This window comes from Halichoeres trimaculatus, unplaced genomic scaffold, assembly GCF_033239565.1.
Source record: "Halichoeres trimaculatus isolate MK-OKI-2021-1 unplaced genomic scaffold, fHalTri1.1 fHalTri1_scaffold_2, whole genome shotgun sequence".
NCBI lineage: Eukaryota > Metazoa > Chordata > Actinopteri > Labriformes > Labridae > Halichoeres > Halichoeres trimaculatus.
Window position 1 is genome coordinate 39,743,657 of NW_027437180.1, and position 16,099 is coordinate 39,759,755.

Consider the following 16,099-nt stretch of genomic DNA (forward strand, 5'->3'; position numbering starts at 1 on the left):
TCTTTATTTATTCTTTCCTTTTACATGAACAGATGAACAGAAATGTGTTTTCACAACTTTAGTCTTGATGTAGTTTCAGTTAAAATGTAGAAAAGTAGACATGCACCTATCGATCAGTGCTGATTTCATTAATTTTGGGGGATCAGCAATCAGCCCATCCTTACATATAAAACGGATCTTATAAACCTCCAGGAAGGTCTGACAGCCATTGGTACTTTTTGCTCTGAGACCTAAAACTCAGGACACTTAATAATGTTTTTCACAGGATTTGTTAAAAGATCTTCAATAAAACAAGATTGGACCATTGAAGGTTTATGCTGTCAGTTATACAAATTAAAAAATAAAAATTGGTGGGCTTTTTAAAGATCAGTGACCAGCCATTTTTTTAATTTATGAAATTGTATGTGTGATGTCATAGTTTTTTACTTTCAAAATGTTTTTTTTTTAATTTCAAAAATTTGCAAAAGTTTCAAATCATTTAAAAATGAGAAAATTAAAAATTCCCCATAAATTTAAATTTGAGAAATTTGCAAAAAAAATTTTTTTTTTATTTCAAAACTTGCAAAATTTTAAAAACAACTTAAAATTTAATAAGTGGTAAAAAGATTAAATTAATTAACTTGATAAAATGTATTGATGATATTGCTCAACTTATCATTTTTTGTTGTGTTATAATGCCTCGTCACATAACGAGCATGTTTATCAAGCTGGCATCTTGTCACATTTTTTTTAAATTTAAAAAATTTGCAAAAGTGCCAAATCATTTTAAAATAAGAAAATTAAAAAAATCCCAAAAAATTGAAATTTGAGAAATTTGCAAAAAAAAACAATCTTTTTTTTTTATTATTTCAAAAATTTGCAAAATTTTAAAAACAACTGAAATTTTTATAAATGGTAACAAAATGTAATTTATTCACCTGATAACATGTACTGATGTTTAAAAAAATTGCTATTTATTACTTTTTAATCAAAAATTTGCTAATTAAAAAAAAATGAATTTAAAATTTTCAAAAATTGCAGTTATTCCAAATTTTTTTTTTAAACCAGTCTTCAAAATATAGCATTTTCTCTAAATTTTTAAACCTTAAAAAAAATGAAATTTAAAAAATTTGCCAAAAGTTTAAAAAAAAATTAAAACCTCAAAAAAATTGAAGCTTTTTTGACAGATGTGATGAAGATTTAGTTTAACTAAATGTTAATGCAGGATTTTATTTAGTGTCAGTGTCTTTAATCATCAATACCCTCTGTAAGAAAATAAAAAAAGAGTTGTGATTTGTTGTTTTCTAATGACTAAATGAGGTTAAAGGGGGTAAAAAAAAAAAAAGTCAGAGAGCAAAGCTTTGGTTCCTGGTGTTTATAATTTATTACAGTATATGAAACACACACACACACTGCTGTGTGTCACCGTACAGACAACACCACAGAATGGGAGCGCGGTCATGTGACCTGTGAGGTCGTGTACCAACACAGAGGCTTTCCTGTAACACAATAAGAGCACTGCGGGGCGGAGACAAAACAACGACAGAGACAAAAAACAGAGAGGTGAGTTTGTTCTGAATGGCACCGAGTCGCTTCGTGAATTAACGTTAGCTTCTACGAAGTTTAGCTGCGCCGCGCGACAAGGCAGAGACCAAAAAACAACAGGCACGGGCTTTTTCAGTGACCTCTGACCCTGGTTACACTCAGCGACTGCTCCTCTCACATCAGAACGTGGGGGAGGTGAATATCATGATTGATCTCAGAGTGATCTGTGGCGGAGCAGGAGTCGTGTGCTTACGAAGGAAACATCCGGACCTCTACGTCTATTTACATCACCAGCATTTGTTCAGAAATACAGACACAGCGTCGAATCCCGTGAGGAGCTTTGTAGGAGCGAGGAAGCACAAAGTTAAAACATCATGACCTTTGGAGAGCGGAGGATTTGTGCGGCTGTGAATCTACGTATGAAGGGGTCAAACTCGTCTCACGGCGCCGTCTGTGCACGTTCAAGTGTCGTCCTTAAAATCATTGCACCTCCCAAAAAGTTTTTACCTTCATGTGAGAAAAGAAACTCCTCCCATTGGTTGAACTGCTGCAGTTGAACCAATCAGAGGGCAGGGAAAGCAGAGGAGGCGGGGTGAGAGGTCACACATATGACGGTACTTCCTGTGGCGTACAGGAGGCAGGAAGTGGGCGGAGAGGAAGAGGAAGAGGAGGAGGAGGAAGAGGAGGCCTCTACTGGACCTTGGTGACGGCCTCGTGGATGGACTGGGCGACGTAGTCGATGTTGGAGGTGGTGAGGCCGCACATGTTGATGCGGCCGCTTGCCATCAGGTACACGTGGCGCTCTTTGATCATGTACTCCACCTGTTTGGCTGTGGAGACACGAGGAGACGCGCAGAGGGTCAGAGAGAACATGAACACAGCAGCTTCCACAAAGAGCGCTCCACAGGTGCAGACTGCCACCTGGTGGACCGGAGTGTGAAGTGAGGAATCCAGAGTCAACAGAAGTCGACTCCTTCAGCCTGTGTGTGTGTGTGTGTGTGTGTGTGTGTGTGTGTGTGTGTGTGTGTGTGTGTGTGTGTTGAACTTACGGTTCAGACCGGTGAAGCTGAACATGCCGATTTGCTGAGTGATGTGGTCCCAGGTCCCAGGGGTGCCCAGAGACTGCAGCTTGCTCTTCAGCTCGGCTCTCATCAGCAGGACGCGGTCCGCCATGGTCTTTACGTTGTCCTGCCTGCAGAGGGGGAGGAGCATCAGCAAAGACACTCGCTTACACTCGACAGAGGTTACGATTGGAAATTAGGACGAAGATCTTCAACCGTTTTTCTGAAAAGCTGGATCTGTGTCTTTCTGCGGTTGAATTTCTGCTCCACAGCAAAACTGAAACGTTTCATTTTCAGATCAGTTTAGGTTCATTAAGATGTTCTTGTTCGTTGTGTCGTTACCTTCCCACAACCTTGTCAGCTTTAACTCTGACATAGATCACTGATCTATGACAGTTTTTCTGCGATCTATGACTAACGTCAAAAGTAAAACACTTCTACCTGGAATGAAGACACAAGCAAAGCAAAGAGATACTTCAGACAGAGCCTGGAGGTTAGCCGAGAAAGGGAACAAACTGCTGCTACAGCACGCCGTGGGAATTTAAAGATGCATGGTTAATCGTAGGGGTGGGACAAAAAATCAATACGGCGATTATCGCCGTCCTATCTCCTGTAATATGATTATCGATATGCGGCTGCCAAATAGTGATATTTTAATTAATATAATACGGTGCTCTACATGCTATATGTATCCCTGTTTATCCTCTGGCGCCGCTACTCGGTGACTCCTGAAGAGGGCGCGCCACACTTATAAGAGAGATCAGCCGAAGAAGAGAGCGGAGCGGAGCGGAAATGTCGGACATCAGCACAGAGAAGTATGTACTGAAGGATGCCCCAGCCACGTACAAGTCGAAAGTGTGGCTCCACTTCGGCTTCTACAGCACTGAAAGGACTGATAAACTCGACAAAGACTATGCAATATGCAAGGAATGTTGTACGAAAGTAAAGTACACGGGAAATACCACCAACATGCAGAGCAATTTGCAACGCCACCACCCGGACCTCCTGGCTGTGAGAGGGGCTGAAGCTAACGCTAGCTGTAAACAAGCAGCCATGAATGCCTTGTTTAACACAAAGCTCCCTTCCTCCTCTCTGAGGGCTGTCAACATAACAAAGTCCATCGCTACATTCATCAGCAAGGATCTCCGCCCGTATAGTGTGGTCGAAAATGAAGGTTTCCGCCACATGTTACAAACTCTTGAACCAAGGTATGAAATACTGAGCCGAAAATATTTCACCGAAAAGGCTGTTCCAAAAAAACTGTGTCTGTTTACATGAAAGCTTACCTGAGCTTTACCAACATAAGCACAAACGTGTCCATGTTTACATACAGCATGAGTCAAATTTTGCTAAACTGACAAAAATCTACAAATAAAAAGAGAAATCCTGCACTTTACCTTTTTTGATTCATATCGTTTTCTTTAGTGAGACATATATTGTGATTAGTGCTGTCAGGCGATTAAAAAAATTAATCTAATTATTACAGGATTTGTAATTAATTAATCTAATTAATCACATTTTAATCTCACATCTGCTTAAGGTCCCAAAATAAAGAATTTGAATTCCAGGACATTAAAATTACATTAAAAGACATTAAAAAACATGTAAAAATAAGGTGGGAAATATACAACACATTTTTAGGTACCCTGAGGCATAAGGAACACATGAAAAAAGTTTTATGGTTCTATCTTTACAAAATCTACACAGTCCTGCACCTAAGATAAGCTGATTTGATTTTTAGGACGGTTTTTGCTTCTGTAACATTTTTACTCGATGTGGACTCAATTTTCACTGCAATATGAACTTCTATACTTCTATGAGGTCAGGAGAACCAGGGCTAAAGGCTAAAAACTGTGAGGAACTATGTACAAAACACTTTTTTCAAGTCTTGGATCAAAGAAAAGTGAAGTATTCTCAGTTTAACATGCTCTGAACACACAAACTGTTGCTGATTGGTGCAGAGCAGCCCCAAGCTGAAACATGACACCAGGAAGATGGAAGGACATTTTCAAAGAATTCTTTAGATTTAAATACAGGACAAATATTGATTATTCAGGGCTTGTTTGATGCAGTAAAGAGTGTAGAATTATCTGTTTTTTACAGAATTGAGCAAACGGTTGATTTTCTGCAGATTTTCAAAAAGGGCGAGTGAATTAACGAGATGTGGACAGCTGTCCCTTTAACAGCGCTCTATCTTCCCCCCAGTTTAAAGCATGTTGCTGACCTCAGGTGTGATACATTCAGGGACCGTCAGAAATTTGAAAATCTGACGAGAATACCACTTTTTCCATGTAGGACAAACGGTTTGTAAATGCCAGACATCTGAAAATAAGTGCGTCTTTGAACGCCCCGCGGGTTTGGGATCCAGATTAATCTGCGTTAATTTTTATGACGCGTTAATTTGCGGTGTAATTAATTAATCTAATTAACGCGTTAAATGACAGCCCTAATTGTGATGTATCATTACATTATTTTTTGGCAATATATCGATTATCGCAAAATCGCTGTATCATGATTATATTGTTATCGTGAACCACCTATCATGTATCGTATTGTGAGGGACCTTGTGATTCTCATCCCTAGTTAATCGTTTTAATGTTAGGGTCTACAGGAGTTTTTGTTACTTGTTAGTAAACGCAACATTTAATTCATTCATCCTCTTGGCTCAGTGCCAGCAGCAGCACACACCCACAACCTCCAACTGTGACTACGTGAACCCACTCTCTAGCCCAGCAACCACTTCAAGCATCACTTTTCCACATGAGAGAGAGCCGTGCACCTGCCTTAGCATGTTAGCACGGGCTAACCATGGGTATTTGACACACACCTGGTTAGCAGAAAGCTAACTCTTGTTGCTCTGCGTCCCGTGCTGCTCTTAAAAGCGAGTGAAAGTGGAGCCAAGCTTCACCCTTGTTTAGGAAAAAGTTTTATCTGTTTGGAGTTTCATTTCACTTTGGTTGTTTTTCTTTCTCCATGCTACGCCTGCTATCGTAGCTGCTCTGATTAGCTTCTTCCATTTGCTAATCAACACGCAAAGTCACTTGCACACTGGGTGCTCTGTGATTGGCTGATGTAACCACGCTTACTCTCTGCCCCGGTACATCCAGAACATCAACATCCAGGCAGAGGGGGGGTTGAGGCAGACACAGACACTGACACGTATGTTCAGAGCCCAGAGGAGATGATTGAGCAGGATTATTCCTGTAAAAGTTAACTTTTTATTTCTTTAGAAAAACCTGCAGACCCTTCCTTTAATGTTGCCGAGACTTGGATGTAACGTCAGCTCTGTGACTCATAGAAGGTCTGACACGAGGGACGCCATCAGCACAAGTGGTATTTGGCAGTTTCTGTCACAACCTTTCTTAAAATATTAAAATCGTTGTATTAAAAATTCACAAAACTATCTTAAAGTTAGCCTCCTCTTTAAGAGCTGATGGGGGGGCTTTACTTCCTTACTCTGGTGTTTATCTCGAGTTTAGACTCTCACAATCTTAGATCTTAACAGTGAACGTGTTGAGAAGTTGCTTCTCCTCCATCTGTAGTGTAAAGAATCAGATCGTACCATTCGTTGAAGAGCTCGGGGCTGTTGAGCGTCTTGCTGACGATGCGAGCTCCCTGAGACGGCGGGTTGGACCAAGTCGTCCTGACGATCTTCTCCATCTGAGACAGGATGCGGGTCAGGTTCTCGTTGTCCTTCGCAACCACGGTAAGGTTTCCGACTCTCTCATCTGTTAACAGAGGAGCATCAGGATGGAGTCACCTGCATCAACCGTAACCCTGAAAGCCACGCTGAGCTCCAAACCACTTCCTGCTGCAGATGTGTGGGTACGACGTGGACTCACTGTAAAGGCCAAAGTTTTTAGAGAAGGACTGAGCCACGAAGAGCTCAAAGCCCTCGGAGACAAAGTAACGGATGGCCCAGGCGTCTTTCTCCAGGCTGCCGGAAGCGAAGCCCTGGTAGGCTGAGTCGAAGAAGACGAACAAATTCCTCCTCTGGAGGGAGAGAAGACGAAACCGTCACCAGCAGAGACAGAGCGTCTGAAGACGTTACGAACACGTGTGGTGACTTCCTTACCTTCATGATCTCTGCGATCATCTTCCACTGGTCCTGAGTCGGGTCGGTGCCGGTGGGGTTGTGTGCACAGGCGTGGAGGACGAAGATGGAGTGTTCTGGAGCTTTCTGTGGAGGAAGAAGACGTCTGAGTTTTCAAACTTGAGTTTTGACCATAACTGAAGAAATTTTAGTCTTTAGGCGAGTATTTAAGGTTAAGAGGAAATGTTAGTTTAAAGTAGGGCTGCAGCGATTAGTCGACGTAATCGTCGATAAAAATTTGTCGACGCAAATTTTAACAGTCGACGCGTCGTATTATTGTTTTTATTGTTGTTGTCACATGGTGAAATCAAACACCAGGGGGTGATACTCATTAGTAACTTCAGTTCATAGCATGAGGTGCTGTGTTATTGGATACTTTTACGGGAAAAGATCACTAAGTTCATACATGAGGAATATTGATGAGGAAAAATCTCCACTTCCAGAGAGCGCTGTGCGCTGACGGAGGCTCTGCGTCTCCGGCTTGGACAGCCTTACAGCTCCCAGTGTTACGCGTCTGATAACCTGATTTAGAGAGTCTCCTTCACTCTCTGTTACAGACAGTTTTTCAGGATCTGAGTCACAAACTAGAGTCAAAACTCCCTTAACTTTAGAAAAGAGAGGACATTTATCTGATGGAGCTCTCACTCTCAAGCTCACACTGCACCGCTAACACTCAGCGGGAGGAGGAGGGGCGGAGTGAGCATGAGCGAAATAGCTCATGTAGAGAAATGAAACTAAACGTGTTGTCATGGAGAGCTGGGAGAGAGTCAGGCAGGATCATACAGAGAGCAAAGCCCCAATAAACAAATAAACATTAGAAAACAAGCCCAAAGTCACTAATAATCAGTCTGTCCAACACTGAACAACAACTTCATTTCCCTGTTACCTGCTTCATTCATTTTGAGATTCATTTAATTTTTTTGTATAGAAGGCTACTTATATTTTTTCATGTCATCATGAATGAAATAAAGAAAAACAAACAGACATGACACAGGGCTGACCAATCAGAGGAGAGAACCTAACTCTGAGTAAATGCAGTGAAAATGAAACACACAGGTTGAATTTTAAAGGTCTGCACATTTTAAAGGACAAATTAGGTTGAAACACAAAATAACCGTGATTAATCGACTAATCGAAAAAATAGTCGATAGATTAGTCGACTTTGAAAATAATTGTTGGTTGCAGCCCTATTGGACTGTAAGAGTAAACAGACTGGCCTTTTATTTTGTATAATTTTATTCTATATTTTGCATTTTGTTGTGCAAAACAGTGTTGTTTAATTAGCTGTTATGAGAGAGATCATTTTGGCATGTATTTGGATACATTATGGTTTTAAAATAATCGAACATCAAAAAAATAATCGTTAGCTTATCGTCCAATTAATCGTTAGATTAGTCGACTAATCGATAAAATAATCGCCAGATTAATCGTTTTAAAAAAATGTGTTTACCCCCAGCCCTAGTTTAAAGGTTGTGACACTTCAGCATTGGGACGTAATTTGGACAGATACCGTCTCGTGGGAATCACCACAAACATCAAATGAGGCTCCAACAGGTTTTAAAGGCCTCACCTCCAGGTCGTCCAGGAGCCCGGCCAGGTCCAGGCCTCTGTTAGCAGCATCCCAGTAATGGTACGGCCGGATGTCTTTGAAGCCAGCGTCAGCGAACACAGCGTTGTGGTTCTCTGTGAGGACACAGGAGCATGAGACAGATTTTAAAACCTCTGCAGCTGTGGTTCCCAGTCTCCTCCAACTCAGGGCCCACTTTCAAGTCTCTGGAATTTTTGCAGCCCACCTTCGACCCCAGAGTAAGTACAGAGGCCATTTAACGCGTTCTCAGAGCTCTGCAGCATCTGTAACATGTTACACCTTCAGTGTTACAGTTTTTAATACTTCACGGAAAAACAAAACAAAGACTAAGGAAAAAAAATGTCAACATTTCTAATATCCTTTAAAATGTGACCTAAAAGGAACATTGCTGCATTTCAAGCTGGCAATGTTTTCAAGGCTCAGCTACTAAACTCATGGTCATACAGACTTCTTGTAAATTTCTGGTGTTTTATTTGTTTCCTGCAAAAACTAAAGCACCAGATTTTTGGTCAGATAGACAAATGAAGAATAACCACAGGCACTCTTCTTCTATGCCGCTCTCACAGCAACACTCACAGTAGAGCAGGAGGAGAGTGAAGGGAGTGAGAGGAGCACAGAGAGAAAAGAAATCGAAACTTAACTATCGATCTCGTCATCAAAACTGATGCTAACATTGCTATTACCAGACCAAGAAACGCTGTCTAATCCAAACTGTTTGTCACCCTGTGCATCGCTGTATCTGGTACGCTAGGAACTCATGCACTGAGAAACGTTCCATGTTCTCAGGAATGCAACTTCAAACTAAATCAAAATGTGTATTTTTTCTTCTAACAGTTTTTATTCCTAGAATTTATCAATCAAAATCAACGTTTTATGAGTTTGTGGCCCTCTTGTAATACCTTCACAGCCCACCAGGGGGCCACAGCCCACAGTTTGGGAATCGCAGCTCTAGAGGAAATTGTGGCCAAGTTTAAAAAATAACTTAGTCTCTCAGTTCCACGGCCGTGTACCTACCAAGCAGCAACCTCAGGTCTGAGAATATGAGACGATGCTGAAGTGCTAAAATCTGCTGTTTCTGGAGTGTTCGCTTGAGGCTGGCTCTGGAAGTACAGGAAGTCACAGACACACCAAGCCAAAAAAAGCTGTTTTCAAAGCAGAAATTAACCTATTTACAGCCTGGTGCAAAAAACGTCTCCTGTCTGAGTCACTACTTTTACTATCAGCACCCACTGTACGGGGGGTGAATTTTTTCTAACTCGGCCGTTCAGAGGATATTAAGATCACGAGCTCCCCCAATCAGAGGCACAGCTAAGGGTCACGTGACGGACAGAGCCCTATAGCCATACCCGGAGTGGCCAATCGGGAGGACCAGGACAATTTCCGGTGGGCCGGCCTGAAGTTTGGGCCGCGAGTGCCGACAGAAATAAGCATTTTTTAATATTTTTATAATTTTTTGGTTCGGTGTTCATTTGTGGCCCTGAATGAGTGTTACATACGTGCTATTACCGCTGTCCCTGTGGGCTGTCTCCATCAGCAGCTTTTTTTTTTTCTCAGATGCATCCTGACGTAGCAGCACATCCGTGCAGGCTAAAAACAATTAGCTCCGCCAGTCGGAGTCTGTGCAATGAGCCAGCCCGTAGCTACTGCCGGCCAGATGGATCAAAAGAGCAAGGGTGGCGCGGAGAAGCTTAGAATTAAAAAGAGGAAAGCGCTGGAAAATGACGCTTCAAAATGCGCAAAAATAGCATCTTTTTTAAAAAATAAATGAAACATCAATGGGCTCGCGGTTTGAAACAGCAGAGGATGGCGATGAAACTGGTAAGGCAAGATGTTGAATAAAATGCAGCTTGCACCATGTGATGAGACGACGCCACATAACTGAGGAAACTTTGTCTTGTAGCCCCTCAAAAGTGAGATGCAGCAGCACCAACCAGCTATGAGCCCACCACAGGTGCAGAGAGGGCAGGTAGGATTGTTCACTGAGTGAATATTAGAATTAATATCAGAGTGTAGTGTAGACCTACTCTATATAAAAATTGTCCAGAGAGAATTGATGCTTGATGATTCATCACTACAATAATGAAACTGACTTGAATTGACCAGAAGACTGACTATTGACTAATTTTTAAAATCTGATTTAATGTCAAAAGAAAGACACAGGGGACAGTGATGAGGAAGGGATTGCTGCTTTCAATTTTGGAGAAACAGGTGAGCTGTTGTAACAGAGCGTGTGAACAAGCAAGCATCATCTCTAATATAATCACCTTCTGTGCCCAAATATTAGTAGTGGCCCTTTTTATCATCAAAAGTAAGACGGTAAACAAAGCACACAATTGAAAATGAATAAGATGAATGTTGGATGCAATAGACCTGCATATTTTGCCACTGAACAAAATCTTATTGTTTATTATCATTGATTCTTATTGCACAGGTTTAGGTGAGTTTATGGAACCTGGAGGAAGTGTAAAAGGGAGAGCAGAGTCTACTCCAGGACTGATTTCAGAGACAGCAGCTCAGCAGCAGCAGAACCCTGAACTACAAGTTAGGGATGAGATAGATGAAGATGAGTCTGTTGATAGGTTTGACTACTTTGCTCGCCCTCAGTCACAGGATATACATATATATTTCTTGTCTAATTAGCGCTATTAACATGTAAAGTTATAATTACATTATTTTAATACAAAATATCATGATATAAAGTGGGCCGGTCTGAGGTATGAAATTCCAGGGCCGAAAATGAGTCCCACTCCGCCCCTGCCTATAGCTGTACGTGAAGCCCTTGCCACTACCAATATGGCCGCTGTAGGTGATGTGCTTCATTTTCTGTTTCAGTAACAGATGGGTGACGTCGGCGAGACTACGTCCATGTTTAGATTATGGTACTGACCCCAGGTGGGCGCTGAGACGTAGACGGGTGTCGCTGTGTTGTTGACGCCATTGTACCAACGCCGCAGGAACTCTGCCCCGATCCTCAACGCGCCGGTTCCACCCAGAGCCTGAACCCCTCCAACCTGAGAAAACAACAGGAGGAGAAAAGGATGAAACCTGAATGGGGTGAAAGTCAAAGAGCTGGGTGTTTACAGTCGCCACGTCCCATGAGGGCGTCTCACCCTGTTCTCCTTGATGGCGGCGCTGTCATCTCCCAAGGCGACCTTAGAGGCGGCGGAGCGAAACTCCGGCAGACCGAGGATGGGCAGGTACTCGTGGTTCAGGCTGGTGTCGTCCACGATCAGCCGCTCCACCTTCTTCACCACCGGCAGCACCCAGGGCTGGCATTCGTCAGTACGGTAAGCTGGAGGGGACACAAAGTGGAGACGTCAACAAAGCTCTCCTTAAAAACCCAACCCTGGTTTTCTGGTCACATCACATCCGCAAGTTCAGTTACAAAAGAGATTCTGAAGCAACACAGAGCAAAAGGAGGAAGATTTGAAGACGAGGGTGGAGGAAGCAGGACTCTCTGAAGGCCACGCTTTGAAGCCGCGCTGATTTAAGAGCGTGCGTGTGCGTATTTGACTCCTGAAGAACTCGTCCTGTATGCAGGCCTGTATCGTGTGTCAGGCCTTCACTACAGCTGGAGGCGCTCGCTGAGGATCAGATCAGGCACAGTTCGAAGGTCAAACAAGGAGCCTGTTAGATCCGGATTAAGAGAACAACACGAGGAGTTTTCATCTCTTGAAGGGTCATTAATCTGCTGCCAAAATGAGAAAGAGTAACAGAAACAGCAGAACAATGAGTGAACAATGAAAAGCTGCAGACTGAAAATAATTTAAATGTCGAGGTATTATTCTTTAAAAGAGTCCACAACAATCTTTGTATCAACCATAAAGGATTTTTTAAGAAATAAAGTCTTCTATGCTGGGACGTGTCCTCTCTACAAATTCACACACAGCATGGCGCCCCCACTGCTTTGAGATTTTGTAAGAGATTAGACCAAATCCTCGTCACACGAGAGGAGTGAGTGGAGGAGACCATTCCTCTTAGAAAAACTGCTTAAGTCCGACTTTGAAAACAACACATCTGAATGTTTGTTCTGTTAGAAAAACCTGAAACACCACGTCCCAGATGTGCTTTAATCACTGTGGAATGGTACAGGTGTGATTTTGGCATCATTTTATGGGAGTTAACAACATATAACATTACTTTGACTCTTATAATGTTGCTTATAGGGCTGCAACTACGGATTATTTTAATAATCGATTACTCTGACGATTATATTTACCATCAAAAAAAAGGATGAGAATGCACAATAGTAAAATTCGCAAAACCAAACATGCGTTGTTGTTTTAGTTGATGATTACTGTTTGCTTAATGATATATTCATAGAAACAACATATTTAAATATAATAAAACTGATCGGATGCTACATTTATAAAGTATAAAAAGAGACATGAATGTTTTGTCACTTAAAGAATCAACAGTTTGTTGGGCCAAAAAGGTAAATAAATAAAAATGTGTCCTCAATCTTTTCACCTGCAGGTCAAACAGTTCACCCCCTCTGCCCTAACACTATCCGTAGCAGCTAACGCTAATGCTAACGTTGGTTTAATGAAGGTGGTTTTCAAACGGGGTGACGGTTTAATAAAAAGACTAAACGAGTCCTAATAGACAAACCAGGCATTTCACAAAAGGGATGCACGATATTATCGGCACAATATCGGTATCGGCAGATAAAAGCTTAAAAACATGTTTATCGGTATCGGCAGATATGAAAATTTCTGCCGATAGTCACAGCTGATAAGGTGCTATTCAGTTAGGATTATTATTATTTTCCATCTGAAAAATAAGCTCCTTAAATAAAATGTAGCGCTTCATTTATTTGCTCTGCAGAGCTCTGTGTCTGTCACCAGGTTGTTACAGTAGCTCTAAAACAATCAAATACATCTTGGTTATGTTTAAAAATGCATTGTACATTTAAAGTTCATGTGATCTAAAGAAATTATTTTTCTGTATTTCAATACTGAATGTGTTGAGTTTGAAAAAATAATACATTTCTTATTTATGGTAAAATCAAATGTTTTTTGTCTTGTTTTATGTGTGTTTCTTAAACTAATAAGACCGTCACAATTAGAGTAACATATAAATACCAGTACAGGATAGACTTAGCTTTCTTTACAGTGAAAAAAACAAACAAACTTGTGAATATCGGTATCGGTATCGGCCAAAAGGGGTTTCGATATATCGGCATATCGGATATCGGCAAAAATCCAATATCGTGCATCCCTATTTCACAACATATAAAGGAGCGTATGTGGGAGTTTGTAGCTCCTCACCTCACTCTGAGCTCCTGGCTCGTCATTGATGAGACCGACATGTTTGGGTTTTAAGAGCTGGATCATTGCAGTCATGCTGCCGTGCCATGCAAGGTCATTTTTGTCAATTTACACGCTGTGTGCTTTTACTCAGCGTTAAATCCAGCGTCCAAACTCTGGAGTTTTTTGAGCAAACAGCTTCTCCAGCTCTGCCGTTATTCCCGTGTTTATTTGTTTTCTTCTCATGCTGGCTCGGCTTCTCCTCCTCTACGCTGATCTGTTTACATCTGACGCATACAGCCCCACAGCCCAGACAATCTACACTCCAGTCCAGTAGGTGGTGTAATGAACCTTCAGCTAGTTACTCACCGCTAAATAATCCAAACAAAAAGGAAGAAGAAAAATAATCGCTAAGGGGAGAACTTTGTTGATCTTGGTTTTGTGTAACCAGTTTGTTGGATCAAGTACCTTTCCCCTAATGTCAAAATAAAATTGCTGTCCACTTCCAGTTTCTGTTATAAACTTATGTTGGTCTGATGCTTTAGTTTCAAATAGCAGCAATATGGAAAACAAAATCAGGAAGTCACTTTTAGTTCAGTGTTTAAGTAATTTCTGTATTTAAATCACTGGATACTTAATCTTATTTACACACTCCAGGACTTGATTCTGTCAAAAAATGTTAACTAAAGTCTTTGGTGTGACATGAATTTTTTAAAAAACCTGCTGATGAAGCAAGAAAACCAAAGCTCCTCAAAGAGGGTTAGTTAGCGACACAAACATTGCCTGTAATCCTTTATGACCTGCATTTGGAAACACATGTCAATTTACTCTTGAACTGTGCTGCACTCGGAGCACAAATCTCTACATTTCTATTCCTCCACCCAACTACAATTTCAGTCATTTAGTATTTTCATTTTCCTTTGGGGGTTTTTGAATTTCAGGAATCAGAAATGTAGCTTCAGCAGTGAAAAACACACAACTATGTTCTTTTTTAAACATTTTTTTACAGAGTAGTCACCTCCTGTTGGCCCTGTGTGTAATGTTACTATATCAGGTTGTAATAAAGGATAGAGGATGCCGGATAGAGGCTTGAAAAATGAGGACAAGGGGCTTGAGAAGTTAGGTCTGCAGCCACAGTCCTCTCAGTTTTTGAACGGAAGTTAAAAAACATGACTGCAAAACAAAAAAAAATGTGAAGGATGACATGAAATGGAAAAAGGGAAATTGTCACGAGTTAATTGTGAACATTACTTAGAGACACATGTTGCTACAGGTGTTACTTTATTGTGTTATATAAAACAACATGATGCTATTTACACGGCATGTTACGCAACTGAGTTCTGAAGGCAATGAAATATTAACGCACAAGCTTTTGCAACAGGCAACTTTTCCCTTTCACAAACTTCAATTTAAAAGGACAAAAACAAGACTTTTTGAAGATTTAAGTATTCTTAGCATCATCAGAAAGTGTATGTATTGTGCTGTGTGAACCACCCACAACACTAAAGGCTCTTATTACTATTTGATCCAAAGTGACATACTATTTAATACCTCAATTGACACATGCATGACCAGCTGGACCTGAAATACCCGCTTCAAAATCATTAGCTTCTTTAAAGCAAATATATAAATAAACTCTAATTAAAATGTCCCTCAAATGATTCATAACACCAGTAACTATGAGCTGAAATATGGAGAGAATGGTGCGTTCAAGGACACAGGTGCCACAGTGGGAAACAGAAGACACGCCTGCGGTGTGTTTAACATCATGTCAAACAGGTTTTGGGGAAAAAGAAGTCACTATATGAAGTTCCGCATCCTTTTAGGGGTCGTTTCCACTGGTTTTTGGAGATGACGAGGATTTACAGTTTGTTCCGAGCTGACAGGAGTAAGTGAAGCTAGCTGTCAATATGAATGAAGCTCATACGTGTGTTAGCTTCGCTGCTAGCTCGTAGCGAAGGTCAAATCAAACAGTTGTTGATGTTTATGAAAAGGGAAGCACTCATACAGTACAGAGGGATTTTTTAAGAGCTAAATAAAAACAGTAACCACAGCAGGAGAAGGGAGCTGGGCTCACTCACTGTGACTAAGATAACTTAGCATGTAGCATTAGCATCACTTACCTCCAACTCCCAGATTCACCTTGTGCGGGTGGCCGTCCTCTCTGAAATCAGCCGTTAGTTTAAAAACAGCGACCGGAGGAGCCTGGGGGACATCGCTGAAGATGGACATGGTTCCGATAATCCCTGTGCAGGAGGAGGAGGAGGTGGAGACGGGGGCGAAGTGCTACCTGCAGGAGGCTGAAAGACAGAGACGGGCCGGGTTCACCTTCAGCCTGCTGGATCAGGACGGACACAGAGAGGCGTCATGTGAGCAGCCAATGAGAGAGCACGCAATGTGACGTAGGGGCTCTCATAGCCAATGGGAGTGAAGGAAAGGGAGATACATGTTTATTGATAAATCCGACTGTTGTGTGTGTGTTTTTTTAACATTAAATTAAATGTATAATTAAATATATATTTTTTAATATGTCTTTTTTTAAATCCCCGATTAAAGGTGAGAAAAAATGTTGCAGCATCCAGTC

At 41.3% G+C, this 16,099-nt stretch overlaps 1 protein-coding gene across 1 annotated transcript; it reads right to left on the reverse strand.

Annotated features, from left to right (window-relative positions):
- Positions 1 to 1,339: 1,339 nt before the first annotated feature.
- On the reverse strand, positions 1,340 to 15,883 carry LOC141785142 (aspartate aminotransferase, cytoplasmic-like). Its single transcript, XM_074663300.1, has 9 exons — positions 15,639 to 15,883; positions 11,377 to 11,558; positions 11,154 to 11,277; positions 8,249 to 8,361; positions 6,661 to 6,765; positions 6,428 to 6,578; positions 6,148 to 6,313; positions 2,574 to 2,716; positions 1,340 to 2,354 (listed from the first exon to the last, which is right to left on the reverse strand). The coding sequence occupies exons 1-9, from the start codon at positions 15,745 to 15,747 to the stop codon at positions 2,215 to 2,217; spliced, it is 1,233 nt and encodes a 410-aa protein (XP_074519401.1). The 5' UTR covers positions 15,748 to 15,883; the 3' UTR covers positions 1,340 to 2,214.
- Positions 15,884 to 16,099: the final 216 nt, after the last annotated feature.